Source organism: Bidens hawaiensis, unplaced genomic scaffold (assembly GCF_021521415.1).
Source record: "Bidens hawaiensis isolate Kalapana, Puna unplaced genomic scaffold, B.hawaiensis_p1.1 tig00017853_1, whole genome shotgun sequence".
NCBI lineage: Eukaryota > Viridiplantae > Streptophyta > Magnoliopsida > Asterales > Asteraceae > Bidens > Bidens hawaiensis.
Window position 1 is genome coordinate 159,732 of NW_027492690.1, and position 16,196 is coordinate 175,927.

General features: G+C 34.8%; 1 protein-coding gene across 1 annotated transcript; it reads right to left on the reverse strand.

The window, feature by feature from the left end:
• Positions 1 to 8,664: 8,664 nt before the first annotated feature.
• LOC143554768 (protein PHLOEM UNLOADING MODULATOR-like) lies at positions 8,665 to 12,622 on the reverse strand. The gene is made up of 4 exons (XM_077044456.1): positions 12,292 to 12,622; positions 10,594 to 10,988; positions 9,868 to 10,061; positions 8,665 to 9,207 (listed from the first exon to the last, which is right to left on the reverse strand). Exons 1-4 carry the CDS (start codon positions 12,585 to 12,587, stop codon positions 8,821 to 8,823), a joined length of 1,272 nt encoding a protein of 423 aa, XP_076900571.1. The 5' UTR covers positions 12,588 to 12,622; the 3' UTR covers positions 8,665 to 8,820.
• Between the last annotated feature and the right edge of the window lie 3,574 nt (positions 12,623 to 16,196).

Sequence of the window (16,196 nt, forward strand, 5' to 3'; positions counted from 1 at the left end):
ACCAAATTTAAAACGGTGAATATAAAAAGAAAATTATGTTTCGGGTGTAGAATCTCATAATCAATTAAATCTACTATAAATAATAACAATAAGAAATTAATATGTGATTAATTTAATTTTTGAAAAAAAAGTGAAATATATATTAATAATTCGTTGAAAAAATTACATGGTTGTAGCGAAAATATTGAAATTTGGATGTAGTTATGATGGAAATCAATGAAGAATACGATATCGAATGGTAAACTTATAAGTGACCGAAATTTTAAGTTTAAATTTGGTCTTCCGTGTAAAGATATAAATAATTTAAAATATCTTGATTCATGGAAATAATAATATTAATAAATTATGAAAAGTTGTCATGTTTAATATTATTCACTAAATCATATGTGCCGAATAATATTTAAGAATGATGCTAAAATGGTTATTTAATTTATGATATATATTAATTATTGATTAAAAATTATGTCAATTTGAATATTGTGTACTAAAATAACGCGGTTATTATTTTAGTATTAAATAATAATTAATATTCACGTAAATTAAAGTAAGATTACATTACAATTATTGTAAGTATTTTTAGTTTGACAATAGTTTTTTGAATATTAAAATGATAACTTATTTTAGTTAATGCCAAATCACAAAAATTAAAATCGAATCGGTTTTTATTTTACTAATATGAATAATTAATTTAGAAATATTTAAAAATATGAAAATCAAATCGGTTAATTTAAAAACTTCAAAAAATTATGGAAAGATTTTGAAATGTGTAAGGCCCCGTTACCGGTAGCCCTACTTTCGTGTTGGATTTACTCATAAACGCAGTTCTAAATATCAGAGTTAATTAAAACATTCGCGGAATATAAAAGCTTTCATAAAACATTTCATAACAAAACACCTCTTGTCTTAAAACAACATCTTGTCTTTCAAAATAAATAAAACATTAAACTTAAACGTCTTGAGTCTTCCGATGCCAGCCCTTTATTCAGTGCCACGTGTCTCCTCAAGCGAGCTGCCTCATCCTACTCACCTTCGTGCATACTAAAAGTCAGCTACGCTGAGTGAGTTCTAGTTAATCACATAATCATACAATACCTTCTTACATTTCATACTTAACCTCTTAACTTTCTTACATACACACGTAAGTGCATATACTTTCATTCTTACCTTCATACTTCCTTTACATACATAATCATACGTTTTAAATAGCCTTTCGCCCTATAACCTCACAGATATTATAAGGGTCTGGTCCCTAACATCACAAATATTATAAGGGTCAGGTCCCTAACATCACAGATATTATAAGGGTCTGGTCCCTAACATCACAGATATTATTAGGGTCTGGTCCCTAACATCACAGATATTATTAGGGTCTGGTCCCTAACATCACAGATATTATTAGGGTATGGTCCCTTTGTTTCGTGTAACTGTACCATACCTGTTCATACATACTTTCCTTGACAATACGTGCAATCCTCGAAGAGCGTTCACGTACCATCATCATAACATACATACATTATGCATACATCATATATTCATACATACATCATATCTTTCATCATACTTATCAATCATATCTTAACTACCACCTGACGGTACATGCAATATCCGAAGATCGTTCACGCACCGTCAAACAATCATCATACATAAATCATACAAGGCATACACTTACCACTTAAGATAAGTGTATTAACTATCACATCGAGTATGCACACAGCCCCGAAAATATAACAAGGAAGTGGGGCTAGAAACTCGCCTCAATGCGGTTGCGTTCACCGTTTACGGTTATTCCCTTTTTGAGCTGTGCACGACTAACTGTATAATAATTATACGTTTCAGTAAACTATCACTACACATATCGCCTTTCTAGTTTAATCATTACCCTCAACGAACGGGGGTCCTGGGGTAGCGCCCCTGGCATCGGGGTTCTAGGGGCGGCAGCCTCTAGCGGGGTCCAAGGAGCAGAGCCCCTAGCTGGGGTTAAGCTGCCAGGTCAGCTTGGAAAAATTTTATTTTCATTAACTGTCCTATCACATTTTCCATTAGCATTTTGAATCATTGAATAATATGCTACTTAAAAGTTCAGGGTTTATTTGTAATTAAATCATTCTTTTCTAAGTCCAGGGACTGTTCTGACATTCTTTCAAAGTTCTAATTCGTCACTCAGTTCTTAACGAATGGGAATTCATAACGAATTAGCCATTATAGCGAATCTGCCTTTGTAACGAATCAGGCATCTTAACGAACTGGTCCTTATAGCGAATTGGACCTTAACGAACTGATCTGGTCAATGAATGAACCCTATAACGAAGGGGGTTCATTCGTCTCTCTCTTAGCGAATGGCCTAGTTCGCCCTTATTTCCATAACGAATGACATGCTAGTTCGCTAATCTTTCCTTAACGAATTAGTACACGAATCAAAGCTAGTTCGTTATATTCCCTTAGACGAATCAGCTAGCGAATCGCTTCTAATTCGTCAATTACTCCCTAGAGAACTAGGGTTAGGTAAGGGGATGTCAGAACATTCCCTGACATTCCTTATCCTCGTACCACTATTCCGGCGGCGCCTTTGCCGGAAAGCCGCCGGAAAAACGCGATTTCGCCGGAAAAACGGGTTTTAGCTCGTTTTTCACCGTTTTTCTTCCCGTTCAATCCAGATCTAAGCTAGGGTGACTCCTAAGCTCATCATAGGTTCGGTTTATACCCGAATCCACCCGGATCTCGTGACTTAAACGGTTTAACGGTGTCGGCTCGTTGTTTAGTGACCATAACTAACGGATTTAAGCTCATACAACAAAATACTATCATACCTTAGGCCGGGATCGGATTTTTCTTCTATATTTCGGCTAGAGAGGCTAGAGAGAGAGAGAGAGCTTAAGTGTGTGTGTTTGAGAGGTGTAAGGGATATGTGTAAATGAATTAAATGGAGGATTAAGGGTATATATATATTTTGATCATGGGCTTAAGCCCATGGTCTTTCCTTCATTCCTCCATAACCCAAGTCCATAACCCATATCCATTTACCCAACACAAGTCCATCTCATATTCTATTCAACTAAACCGATAACGACCCGCTATAAAATAAACGAACTTTATTTTATTAATATAACCGAAAGTAGGATGTTACAAAATGAGTTTAAAATTATGGAGAGTATTAAAACCTTTAAAACTTGGTTGAAAGATTCGTCAATTTCCGAATTTAAAAGAAGTTTAAATATGTTGATTTACAACCTATTAAAATCAGTTAACAATGAAAATAAAGATAAAAAGGTTAGAGGAAACAATAACTAGAAGAAAATATAGTGTTGCCGGAAATACATATATCAACAATCAGAAGTTCATTATAAAATATAAACTTACCGGAAAACGATTAATACAAATCTAGATTTAGATTAGCCGGAATATTTGAGAGGAAAGAAAAATATAAAACTTCAAATAAATATAAAATAACAATTGTTATAGGTATAACACATAACCGGAAAAATTTACCGGAAAACGTAAATACGTCTACATATTAGCTTCATCGCCGTTTTTGATTTACAACCTAAAATGATTTTAATAAAATCAGTTAACAATGAAAATAAAGATAAAAAGGTTAGAGGAAACAATAACCGTAAGAAAATATAATGTTGCCGGAAATACATATATCAACAATCGAAAGTTTATTATAAGATATAAACTTACCGGAAAACGATTAATACAAATCTAGATCTAGAGTAGCCGGAATACATGAGAGGGTGAAAGGAGATCGGCTAATAGAGAAAGAGAGAAAAATATGTTTAGGGTGAAAAATTATGAATTGTTAATGTTTAAATATAGGGTGATTGGCTGAACATGACACGTGACAACATATTAAAGAATATGAGAATAGAAAGTTGCTGACTGAATTGCACATGTGGACAGCCTAGAAGAAGGCTATGTGCACAAATTGTATTGCTTTAATAGTATTTAAAGATAATAACTTTACTTATAATTTCCGTTATTAAACAACTTAATGCATGTCTATCGACACTAAGACCATGTGTAGTCATAAAGCTCCACATCCAGGGGTTATGCGCCACGTGGCGCCCAGTCAGAGTTATGGTTTTGTACAAAAACAGGCTGTAGTCATAACTCTCCACATCCAGGGGTTATGCGCCACGTGGCGCCCAGTCATTATAATTTTATTTGTTTTTTTTAAATAATAATTCATTTAAATAAATTAACATAAAATTAAAAATTACATTAAACTTCCAAATAAAAAATACATTAAACTAAATTAAAAAAAATACATCAAATTAAAATAAAAAAACATAAATAATACTAATAAAACTAAAACTCATTTATATTTTTCTAAAATTTTCGCTCGTCGATTGGCTTTTAGAGATTGGACTATCGGGTCGTCTTCGGATAGCTCGTTTGATAAAATCTCGATGTCTTTGTCCATCTCATTCCTTCGAAGTAGGTCGACGGCGTCCAAATTTACTTGAAGTCGTTGGGTTCCAAGTTGGTGTAAATCTTGGAGTCGAGAGTTCATTAATTGGAATTGGCTTTCCAATTCGGGATTCGAACCCGTTGCCGACGACGAACCGGCCCCTTTCCCCTTTCCTTTGCCTTTGGTTCTTCTACCCCCCGGCCGAGGCATGTCAGTAGTATTCACGGGGTCATTATCGCTTAAGTTGAAGTTTCGAGCGTCGGAACGGGGCGTGTCTGGATCAACCGAAGATGATGTTTTAGACTTTTTTTTACGCGGACCACCCTCGCCTTCGGCTTCGGCATCGACATCCAACACCAAGCCCCATTTTGGGTGAAACCTCAAGAGGTCTTTCCAAATGCCAAAGTAGTTGAAGGTCCCGCCGACCTTATGTTGAAACTCAACCAACGCGTTATCCATGACTTCCGCGTCCGAGACACCGCTACTCCTAGTTCGATTCATCCGAGAGAAAACCGTATGGAAAGCCATGCATTTGGTGTTTATGTCGCCCCATTCGACAGTAACGAATCTTTTTCTCGACGCGAGTCCCCGCCAAGGTTGTGAAACCTCTCTATAATTTTGTGCCAAAATACCCCCATTTTTTGATAGTTCGCTAAAAAAATAAAAACATTACAAGTTTAATGTTTGTTATAAGAAATTTAAAAAATATATATATGCATTTTAAAAACCTACCGCATTTGGCATCTTCTGATATTTGGCACCAAGCACGAGCACATAGTACGCACTCGTCGATACTCCACGATATCACCGCCTTTTTAACCCGAGGTTCGCCGGCGGGCTTCTTTGCGTGTTTTTTCGAACGTCCGCGTTGGCTCGAACCGCCCTCGAGTTGTGTCTCCGGCACGAACTCGACCTCGGGTTGGGTCTCCGGGGCGGGTTGGGAACCCGAACCCGCAAAAATGTTTGTCATTGGGTTTTGGAAACCGGGCACCGCATTTGGCATAGAATTTTGTAGAAGTTCAAAGTACGCGGCCATTTGCGGGTCATACATTTGCGAGACGGGTACGGTTGGCGTCGGTGCGGTAGATTGGTTCGGTTGTGGATTTTGGTTGGCTTGACGGGCATATTGACCGAAACCGAGAATATTTTGGTTGTTGTTTGGAAACATGATGGTAGAAATATTAGTGTAAAAGATATAAATATTTGTGTAAATTGGTAGATTGAAAGGAATGTGTTAAAAAATATGAGTTTGGTTTGTTTATATAGTATAAATATAATTAATTTTTTTTAAAAAAAACCCCAACGGCTCCAAACCAACGGTAACTTTTTTTGATCTGCGTGCCATTCTCGCGTTTTAGATACAACGCGCAAAAATTTTTTTTAACATAACGCAAGGGGGGGCGGTGTACCCCCGCGTTATAGCCCATAACGTCTGGCACAACGTGCCACTACGGACGGTCTAAGGGATTATTGGTTTTACATTTTAACAAACTAGTGGAGTAGGAGTGTAATTCTTTAAAAGCGGAAACCAAAACCCGAATTAATACATACCAGGTGACTATCAGTGTAATTAATTCGAAGTACTTTTATTAGGAAAAACAACGTGTATTTAATATTTTATTATTTTAGTTTATTTTTACTTTTTTGTTACTGTACTTTAACTTGTATGAATTATTTGGCTAACCAAAACTTACACTCCAAAGGTTGTTTCTTAAACCAAACGCCATTATGTGTAATAAATTAGCTTCGATTACAAGTATAAAATAGTTATATCTTTGTCTAAAGTCAAAAGAGAGCCAGAGACTAAACCACGAGTTTAGGTGAAAGACCAAATATATGGGAATTTTAAACAACCTATCTAGGCACGTGGACGTTTGTGTAGATGTGGTTTTGATTATTTTATTTTTAGCATAATCAAAGGATATAGTAAGACATTATGAAGCGTGTCATGTGCAACATATTGTATGAAAATAATTGTGTTACCTATTAAGTACAAAGAAAGGTTTGCTTGCACACATGAACTTGCTCAAATGTCTTTTTTAAGTTAATGATGCGTCAAATTATATATTTATTTATTTATAGACATATGAAGGTACCATTCCTTTTAGTTTATTGGGATTTTTTATGATTTGAAATACTGTCACCTAACAGTCCAACACGAACTCAAAGAAATTATACGAATCCAAACACGACACAACTGAAAATTCGTAACTTGTATATTCATGTGATGACATAAATATCGGTTTGCTTAATCTGTTTTTTTTTTCATGTTATTACTTTAAATTTATAAATTAAAAAAACAAAAATCTAATAAAGAATGGAACTTGACCTAATATGACTTGTTTAACTAAGAAAGATATAAACAATGGGATGGAGTAAGTTTTTATCATGTTTTCCATATATTTAAAGATATGGAAACTTGTTTCCTAAGTATGCAAGTAATTTTGGAAAAATCATAGTAAAACCATGTCTAAAATGAGGAAACCCCAAAATAGTCCAAAAAGACCCCCAATGGCAACCAAGGTTTCCACTGATCCTAAGTCAAAGAAGCAGAAACAAAATATAAACAACAAACAGTTAGATTCCTAATTCACATGTTTGTAATATATTTTCATATCTCACTCAAAAACCATAATGCACCAGTGAACATTGAACAACAAAGTATGTCTACTGAATAACATGTTCTGTCTAACTAACATTATACCAAGTCATATGGTATGTCCATTGAATAATGTATTAGGTCAAGCAAATGCACGTGCTTCAAACGAGTTTGTATCAACACATGCTTCTATATAAAGCATTTCTATAACTTCATTGTTTCTTAGTGATTATCATGATGACAGATTGCATTTTTTAGGAAAATAGAAAACATTATCACGAAAGTTGTCAGCATCCACTTATACTCCACTGATCGTTAAGACCTTTCTTGATTAGTTCAATTTTATAATTTGTTATATTATTCTTCTGAAATATATATTTGATAAAAATCATAGATTCAATAATAGTATGTGTTATTAAGTTTACGACTGATGAATGAGTGTAGGCTTATAGGATAAAGTGATGAGAGATAAATAATGTCTTCGTATATTTTGTGAGAGATGTCAAGCGGAATTGATGTGTCACACTCTAGTTTTAATATGGTTTGTTGGTTTTAGTAATAAAATAATAAGTATAAATTGAACTTTAAACAATAAAATTCTATTAACAAATTACAACTTTATAATCACAAGATTTGAAACTATACAAAATTGTCTTTGAATGCCTAGCATAATTATCTAATAATCCTTTTATATTTCATAGAAACATCCAAACGATTTACAATGAAGTGGCAGGTAAGCGGACAACAAGCTGCGCCGCAACCCCCTTTTGGATAGCAAACCCAATCCGACTAAAAACAAAGTTTTGATTCTTATGGGCTGATACGTTACTATACACAACTTTCTGAACCATATTCAAAAGGTCCACGACATCCGGAGCTAAGAAACCAAAAGTGTCAAAGGCGAAGGGGATAAACACGTGTTGATTCTCCAAACAAGCTCTCTCGTGTTTAGCAACCTTGCCCGATGCCGCCTTCAATGCTGCCTGGCCTGCTACAAATCCAGTGTTCCTAATCCAAACAAGAAGGGACACTCCTGTGAGGTCGACACAAGCGTGTTTCCCCCTACCCACCCAAAAACAAGTATATCGGCCGGTCGTAATTTTGATAGCTAGATAGTGTCCGTAATCGTTTTACATCGTCCGTATTTTCAAGATATTCGCCATTTCACTATGCATAAATATATAATCATGCCAAAAAAAAAAAAGGTTTTATCAAACCACTTGCTATAAATCATCTTTTCCTTTTAATTTTATTGAAAACAAACACTCAAACCTTATAACTTAAGAAAATTTTAATGAAAATGTTGATTTTACTAACTTAACACAATGAATCATGTATAAATAATTAATATAATTATTAAAATTAATGAGTCCATGTTCTCTTCTATGAGTGCTCTAGAACAAACTAGAAAGTGCCTCCTAATAGTAATAGCTAATATGAATGAGATCTCATTATCTCAATACCTAAAGTGTTGTGTTCTGTGATAAATTAGGCAAGAACTTGTGTTAAGTAGAAAATCTTATATATAGATATGTAGATATGTAATATTTGTAAATTAGATTCCAAATTCACCAATCAGATGTTTTGTAGGTCAGATGTTAGTTGAATGAGTCACTAATGACAGTATAATCACTTGTACCCTTTAATCAATATCTAAGAAGTGGTAACCAAATTTCATTTCTTATACAACATATTACAAACGAAGAACAAAAAACTATCAACTTGTTCCCTTAACACAGATACAACCAAACAATTGAATTTCAGTTATCACCTATATCCGTGGTCTAAAATCGCACACCAACAACTAAGCCTACCCGTCACTGGTTAAAACAAAAGCCAAAACAACGACCGTGAGTGTGAAAACGATGGTCCCGCCAGCGAAAAACCGCATAGCCCTCTCTTTACCAACTTGATCCTTGGCGGTGGAGCCTACTTGTTCTAGTAGGTCCCGTACTTGTTCCAAATCCGAATCTTTTGCAGCTTGATAAAGCTTACCCTCAATCTTTTCTAACTTCTTTAGTCTTGATCTTTTGCTGTTAAGTGGCCACAAAAACCCGGTCATCTTCCACAACATGATGCCCACATAGATTGCTACAATGCAGTCTACTGTGTAGTGATGTCTTTCCCTTATTTCTCTTTGGGCACTATGGGCTACAAGCATCCATATGAAAACCGAACTCAAACCTCCATATGCTTCCTACATTACACCCGTTTCAACTCATTAAGTACACCTTGTTATGCGTCATTGTAATCGGTTCGGTTTGTTAAGGTACCAAGAGTATTGGCGCTCGGTGTAGCAACCGAAAGAGAAAACCCAAAACATAAAGTCTTGATATACCCAGAAAGATATCGGCACGTTTTTACATTGATCGAAAACCTTAAAAATGATCACCGGTGCCGTTTTTGATAATACTGATACCCATACAAATGTTGGTAATATTTTTTTTTTAAAAGCTAACAAATGCAGGTTATTAGAGAAAAAATAAATCAAATGATAAAAGGAAAGCATAAAAGAAAATCAAATGACAAATGCTGGTATAATTTGAGAAACCAGCAATATTCTTTTTTAATGCAACTATGTTTTCGATATAATTTACATTGGAATGTTGACAAAAAAAAGTGTAATTAGATATCTAAAAAATGTTATGAACACAGGTTATTGGAGAAAAATCAGGTTAAATGATCAAAGTGTATGTTATTTATTGTATAAGGGGTGAAATTGAAACTTAAAATAAAAATGAACGCTAAAGATGAAGGTCTCTATTGTAGATTTATTAAAACTTGAGAGAGGTATATGCTAAAAACATTGGTGGTCAAATTGTAAAGGGGTAAAAGTGGCGTTCAAATTATGATATACCGTCCAGGCCATGGCTGTTAGGACTGCAACAAGCATGTGCCCACTGTATAGAAGATCATTGCACCCGCCTCCGGCTTTCTTCAGCAAATTGATCCATGCTGACTCACCCGAATGTATGGGTCGGAGGAAATCAGCAAGGAAGCTCATCAACCCCCAATTTGGTCTATATTCATCCTCTTGCACAACACCATTATCTGATAAAATATATCAACATGCTGTTAATGTGTGCAAAAAATAATGTTTACAATAGTATCAACCTAATCCAATAAAAATTAGAAACATAAAGTTGCAAGTTATCACTTCGAGAGTCAGACTGGTAGTGAACATTTTAATTTCCCGACGTGTTTTACAAAATTAAGTAGTTTATTCATGATGGTTTCATTACACAAAAGTTGTCAGCGAACGAAAATTATCAGAGAAAGATCAAATTAGTGTCAAACACTAAATGGGTTAAAGCCGTATTACATATAGTATATGGGGTGAAAATGAAACTTAAAAAAAACAAAAGAATACATACAAACTCAAACCTATAGATACATAGTTAAAAATTGTGAGAGCCAATTGCTCATCAGTTGGTTTCTGTTATATAATATCAAAGAGTGGCATACATGTTTTCAGAAAATTATATTTCTAAACTATTTTTAAAGATCTTATTTCTTGGTGGAGAATGTTTATGCATGAAACTATTGGATACATGACTAACAAAGAAGCCTCATGAGAACATACCATACACCATATCATAATGAATGACATTTCTTATAGCATGGGAGTCAGAAGCATACGGGACATAAAACTTCTGTGCCCAACGGTGCGGATGTTGAGGGACATCAAACCGAGTTGCAGCACACCAAGGTCGAGGTGATGGCAAAATTGTGGATGCAAAACTTATGGCCCGCAAAAGGCGACCTACCGCCATAGTGAACATGTAGCGGGCACCAATCCCAAGACCAGGAGCTTCTATAGAACCGAATAGCACAGAGAAAGCAAGCATTACAAATAGCATCAGGTAATGATGCAATCCAACAATTCGAGCCCTCAATATATTTACAATCACTTGAGGAAGCTTCTCGTTCAGTCCTAGCAAGATCCATTGTCCAGTGTCAGGAAGAGGAGGAGTATTCCTGAAAGAATAGTGAAATCAGAGCTATATTTCTATTTGTTTGTTTTCGGTAAGAAATGCAACAATAAAAAGAAATTTTTCATTGACATTCTTAAATATATAATCTAGACTTAATTATTATTATTATTATTGTAGTCAGCTATTATCAATAGTACGTTATGATAGTTAATCCGTTAATAGATTAAAAAAACAGTTATTTAAGTTAGTTAACCAACTACCGCTTATTTTAAGAGGTGCAATGGTCCAAATTACCAATTCAGGCATTCACTATGTATATACATGTCTGTAATATGATCAATATAATTGTTCTGTTCGGATATATAATCTATTCTGCCCATTACTTGTGTTAATTCCTATCAGATCATTCCAAATATTCCCTGAAAGACTTGGATACGAAGTGTATACATACTCATTCGGTCAATTGCTCCAGCATACCAAGTTCAATATCCAACATATTCATATTGCTGAAGAGGAGGAAACTATATATCGATATATATAAAGAATTATCTCCAGCAGACATAACATCTTTCATTTACAATCTATTAGAGAATACATATCATTAGGGTTTATTATTGTTATATTATTACCATAATTAGTAGATATTGTTTGATTAGGTACTCCTATATTTAGTTGATCACTAATACAGAATACCTTACAAGTTCTCATTATTCTTTATAATGCATCTCTTCTTCTAGCATTTGCTCATCTTGTCATATTCTTCAGGCAGTAAATCAAATTCACATATGCTTTGAAAAGCCAAATAGAAGTTCTTAGCTTCATGTGCTTTACATAGAGTAATAGTACTCGATTTTTTATCACGCAGTTACAAAACACTCTTGATATATTCAGTGACTAAGAGTCATGTTTGGCTAGTTTTAGTAGTTAGTTCTCTTTATTATAGTGGCTAGTAGCATCCATATACCATGTGTTCTGTCATTTTGACTAATGCACATGTCTTGTTTTGTTGATTATGTGCTTTATCAGGGAAACAAAAATTTCCACTGTACTAGAATTACATTGTAGTATGTGTTACCGCTGTTGTAAAATTACAGATAGTTCAGAATGACACATGTGTTAGTAAATACAACACTAAATTTGGAAAACTGCTAAATTAAAAGCAGATAACAACAGTCACACACATAGATCTAGAAGCCACTTCACACTCAAATTCACTTCCACATCCAAAACACTTACCAGATCTAAAGTACACAACTTGCTAATTCAGGCAAATAATAATCAGCACATTAGTTGTTTGAAACAATAACAAATCAAGTAATAAAACAGTTATTTAATTAACTAATTACCCGTGCCAATTGAGACCGAGAACAGCGGTAACAGAACGAACGGATATCATTTCGTATAGCAACGCGCAGAGCATGAAAACCAAGGCGGCGATGAATACGAGAGCTGACCGGAGCTCAGCTGACCAGTGTTTGTAGAACGGGACACGTGTGATGGCGATTAGTGCGAGTATGATCCACAGCAGCGGCTGGAGTAGCTCGTGCCATGACGGTGACAGGTGGCGGAGGTAGTCGACGGCGATGTACGCCACGGCGGCGAGTCCTAAACCGCCACCGTGGAGTATCGGTGACCGAGACATTGGAGTGTGAGTTAGTTAAGTGGAGTCATAAATGAGATCTTGTTTGTTGCTAGTTTAACTGAGACCATGTTGCATTATTTACAACATGGGTTTTTATATAAAAGGTAAAAAACACACTTGTGGATTTTATTACTACTTTTAACTTTTAAAAATTTTGATGTATTCATATCGATTAATATAACATAGTCTGGTTAACAAATTAATATGAGTCTGGTTAAGACAACACAGTCTGGTTAGAGTAGAATAGCGGACACCCTAAATTGGAGAGCGCGATGACATAACACATAAGAAAGTCGACGTTATAAAAAATGTATTGATATCGATTATCGGAATATCTTTGTTGCCTAAACTATGTGTTCAAAAACAAATTCATGTGTGCTCTTATAAAGATTAAATGCATATTGCGCAAGTACGTATACACTATAAGTTAACTTCTTTGGTATAAGTACAATACGAGTGAGAGAAATCCATGGACCAAACATATGGTTGTGTGTTACGGATTACGTGAAGTACATTACGTGTTCAACTTGTACACAACTATGTAATTGGAGTTTGCATACTCGTGTACTTATGATGCATAATTTTCTAAATTGGAGAGGATTGCGTAGTTGTGTAATTGTGTTTACATCATAACCCAATTTCTTCGGTCTCTAGGACTTAAAATCCTACAAATTAATGAATGTCAAACATTTTGTGCAAAAGATGTTACACGTCTATGTGATTTAAAATCACATAACCATGTGATCTGTTCCCTTTTTTCAGTGTCTACTTTTTTTAACATTATATGATATTGATACTCCAAAGCAGATACAAATTATCTAATTGTACACTTTTTTTCTTAACAAAGTGCCACAATTATAGGGTTATTTATTAAAAAAAATGCATACTTATATCGCTAGGTCCTTTTTTGAGCATAATATAGAGCAATGGGTATTTCTTATTCTTTTTGAATTTGGAAACTTTTAGGTAATTTGAGAGTTGATAGTTCATTACTTGTTACAGCTAATTTTGTTTTATGCTCCTAGACTAAGATTTAACAAGAATAACTAGTTGAGTATCAAACCTGTTTTTCATCAATGTAAGGCTTAGTATTTTCATATTTATTTATTTATTTATTGATATCAACTTTCTCATCGGTAGAAAGTTCTTTAGCATATATATTTTATTACCATCACCTAATATCAAACTTTTATCAAATCAGTTCACATCCATTAGAAAGTATCATGCACATCTACATGACTTCGTATCAACATCAAGTTCTTTGTCTTTTTAAGCTTATCAACCACAAGCAACAATCTACATCAGTAGCAACACCCTTAGTTTTATTTAGTTCAAAAGATTATAACCTCAAACTAGGGATGACAATTGTTAACACGACCCGAACCCAACACGAATAAAAGAACAAGTTTTGGGTTGACTAATACAACCTGTTTAAAAAATCGGGTCGGGTTCATGTCAACTAATAGACCCGTTTAAAATGGGTCGGTTCGTGTTGACATGTTAACCTAGTTTAACTACTTAAAAAAATACCTTTATAACTATATTTGCATTTCTATTTTTTTTTCGCTTTTCATTTTTTTATGAAACATTTGTAATTTCAATTCATTTTCAAGATTTTTATTTAAAAAAATAAAAAAAAATCAAATTACTCATTTACTCTACCGACTCTAAATTATATATAGTTTGTTTATCTTTTTTCTTTTGATAAGTGGGTTAAACATGTCGTGTTCGGGTCGACCTAAATTTATGTGTGTGCGGGTTATGTTTGAAATATTTGACATGAAATAGTAATATGGGTCATGTTCGGGTTACACATTTCAACCCGTCAATCCATAACCCGTTAACCCACCAACCCGACACAATTAACACTCCTGCTTAAAACAGTACTAGTCTATCTTCTATCTAAAGTAGAGAAAGTTGAGTGTACGACTGTATTAACAAGAACACGTTACTCTAAAACAAAAAGCACAATCCTTGTCTCGATCAGATTTGTTGGTGTCATGTTGGAAGGAATATTCTCCTTTACGCCATCTATTACTTGGTACGTGTCTTTCATTTATTCCAACAATATCTATCTATAATTGGTCATTAATTAAAAGGCAATTTACCTTTACCCTATTTCTTTCGTTAACTTGTGATACAAATGCTCTTTTAAATATGTGTTGATAAAAAACAATTATACCGAAATAAAAATATAACATGCTATATGCAGGGCGTCCCCGACCCCGATAATAATAAAATAAATAAAAATCCGGGGCATGAGGCATGTGAAAAAATCCATATGCCATCAAGAGTAACAAAATTAGAGTTTAAATTAGCCCACCTTACTTTTTTCCTCTTTTTATGTTTTTTCCTACCGGATAGGTATTTAGGAGAGATAATTTCTAAAAATTAACATAGAAATTTACGAAGTTATAATATACAAATTGAAACATTAAAAACAAACAAATGCCATAGTTCTCAAAATAGAACAATACATGAAATTTATGAAATTAAAACATTAGTGATCAGTTCACCATATTATGATTAAAACATCACAAACTTGCTTCTCAAATTGATAAACTGAAACATGAAAATTTCAAAATTGTGATCACCGCCCCCACGTACACATTAAATTAATTTGGAGTTCTCATTAGTCCACCCATTAAATCGTTAATTGATGAATCTGATATGATCGCTCGAGAATTCTCTAAACAACCTATTCCTAAATTGTTAGTGAGAACGAATGCGAGAGCCTTGGGTCGTCGCCCTCCCCACCAGGGCCGGCCTTTAGGGAGGGTTGGGTGGTCGACGGCCCCCGGCCCGACACCCGTTAGGCTCGATTTTTTTTTTAAAAAATTATATGCAATTTTATGAAAAACATTATGTATATTTAAGGAAAATTGGTTTTAAATACTCCCAATTATGCCCTATTGGCAAATAACAGGCCCAACTTTACACTTGGCTGGTGACGGTCTCTACTAAAGGTGTATTTGTTTTCAACGGTCCGCAACTAACGGATGACTAACTCCGTTAGTATGATGCTTATGTGGCACGTCTGGTTCTCAAAATTTGTTTATGTGGCAACTTACATGGCAACAAGGCATAATAATAATAATAAATATCATAATCTAAATATTTTCTCTCTCTTGCATCAACAATACTTCCGGCAGCCACCCACCTCAGCCTACCATCGTTGCCGGCCACTACCCACCTCCACCACAGTCAGCATCATTGTTGGCCACCACCCCTCCACCACAACCCACCATCTCTTGCAGCACAACAACTCCCTCCCATCTCCCCTTTCTTCTCTGTCCAATACCGTCGCCGCCATCACTTCCTTTTCCGACAAGACTCCACCACCTTCTCCGACAAGCCCTAATCTCTAACCCAGTGGTGATGGTTGGAACCTTTCAAACCCTAATGCTAACTTTTACTTAGCCACTCCATTGAACCCACATATAGCTCAACAAAAGATGTGCGTCATGTATCAATGGCTGACCAAATTTATATTTAATTTCAATTCAACTCATCACCATCGTGTCACCGTTCTTCCTGTGGTTTCAATTTCAAGTTCGAGAGACAATCACCGATAGAATTAGTTTATGAGATGAATCATATATCAGGTAT

What these genes read in the sequence shown, in the direction of transcription:
- LOC143554768 (XM_077044456.1), bottom strand. Translation starts at nt 12,587, where the DNA reads ATGTCTCGGTCACCGATACTCCACGGTGGCGGTTTAGGACTCGCCGCC. An exon ending in TCATTATGATATGGTGTATG is followed by an intron (nt 10,062 to 10,593) that starts GTATGTTCTCAT and finishes ATATTTTATCAG; the next exon opens with ATAATGGTGTTGTGCAAGAG. An exon ending in TAACAGCCATGGCCTGGACG is followed by an intron (nt 9,208 to 9,867) that starts GTATATCATAAT and finishes GGTGTAATGTAG; the next exon opens with GAAGCATATGGAGGTTTGAG.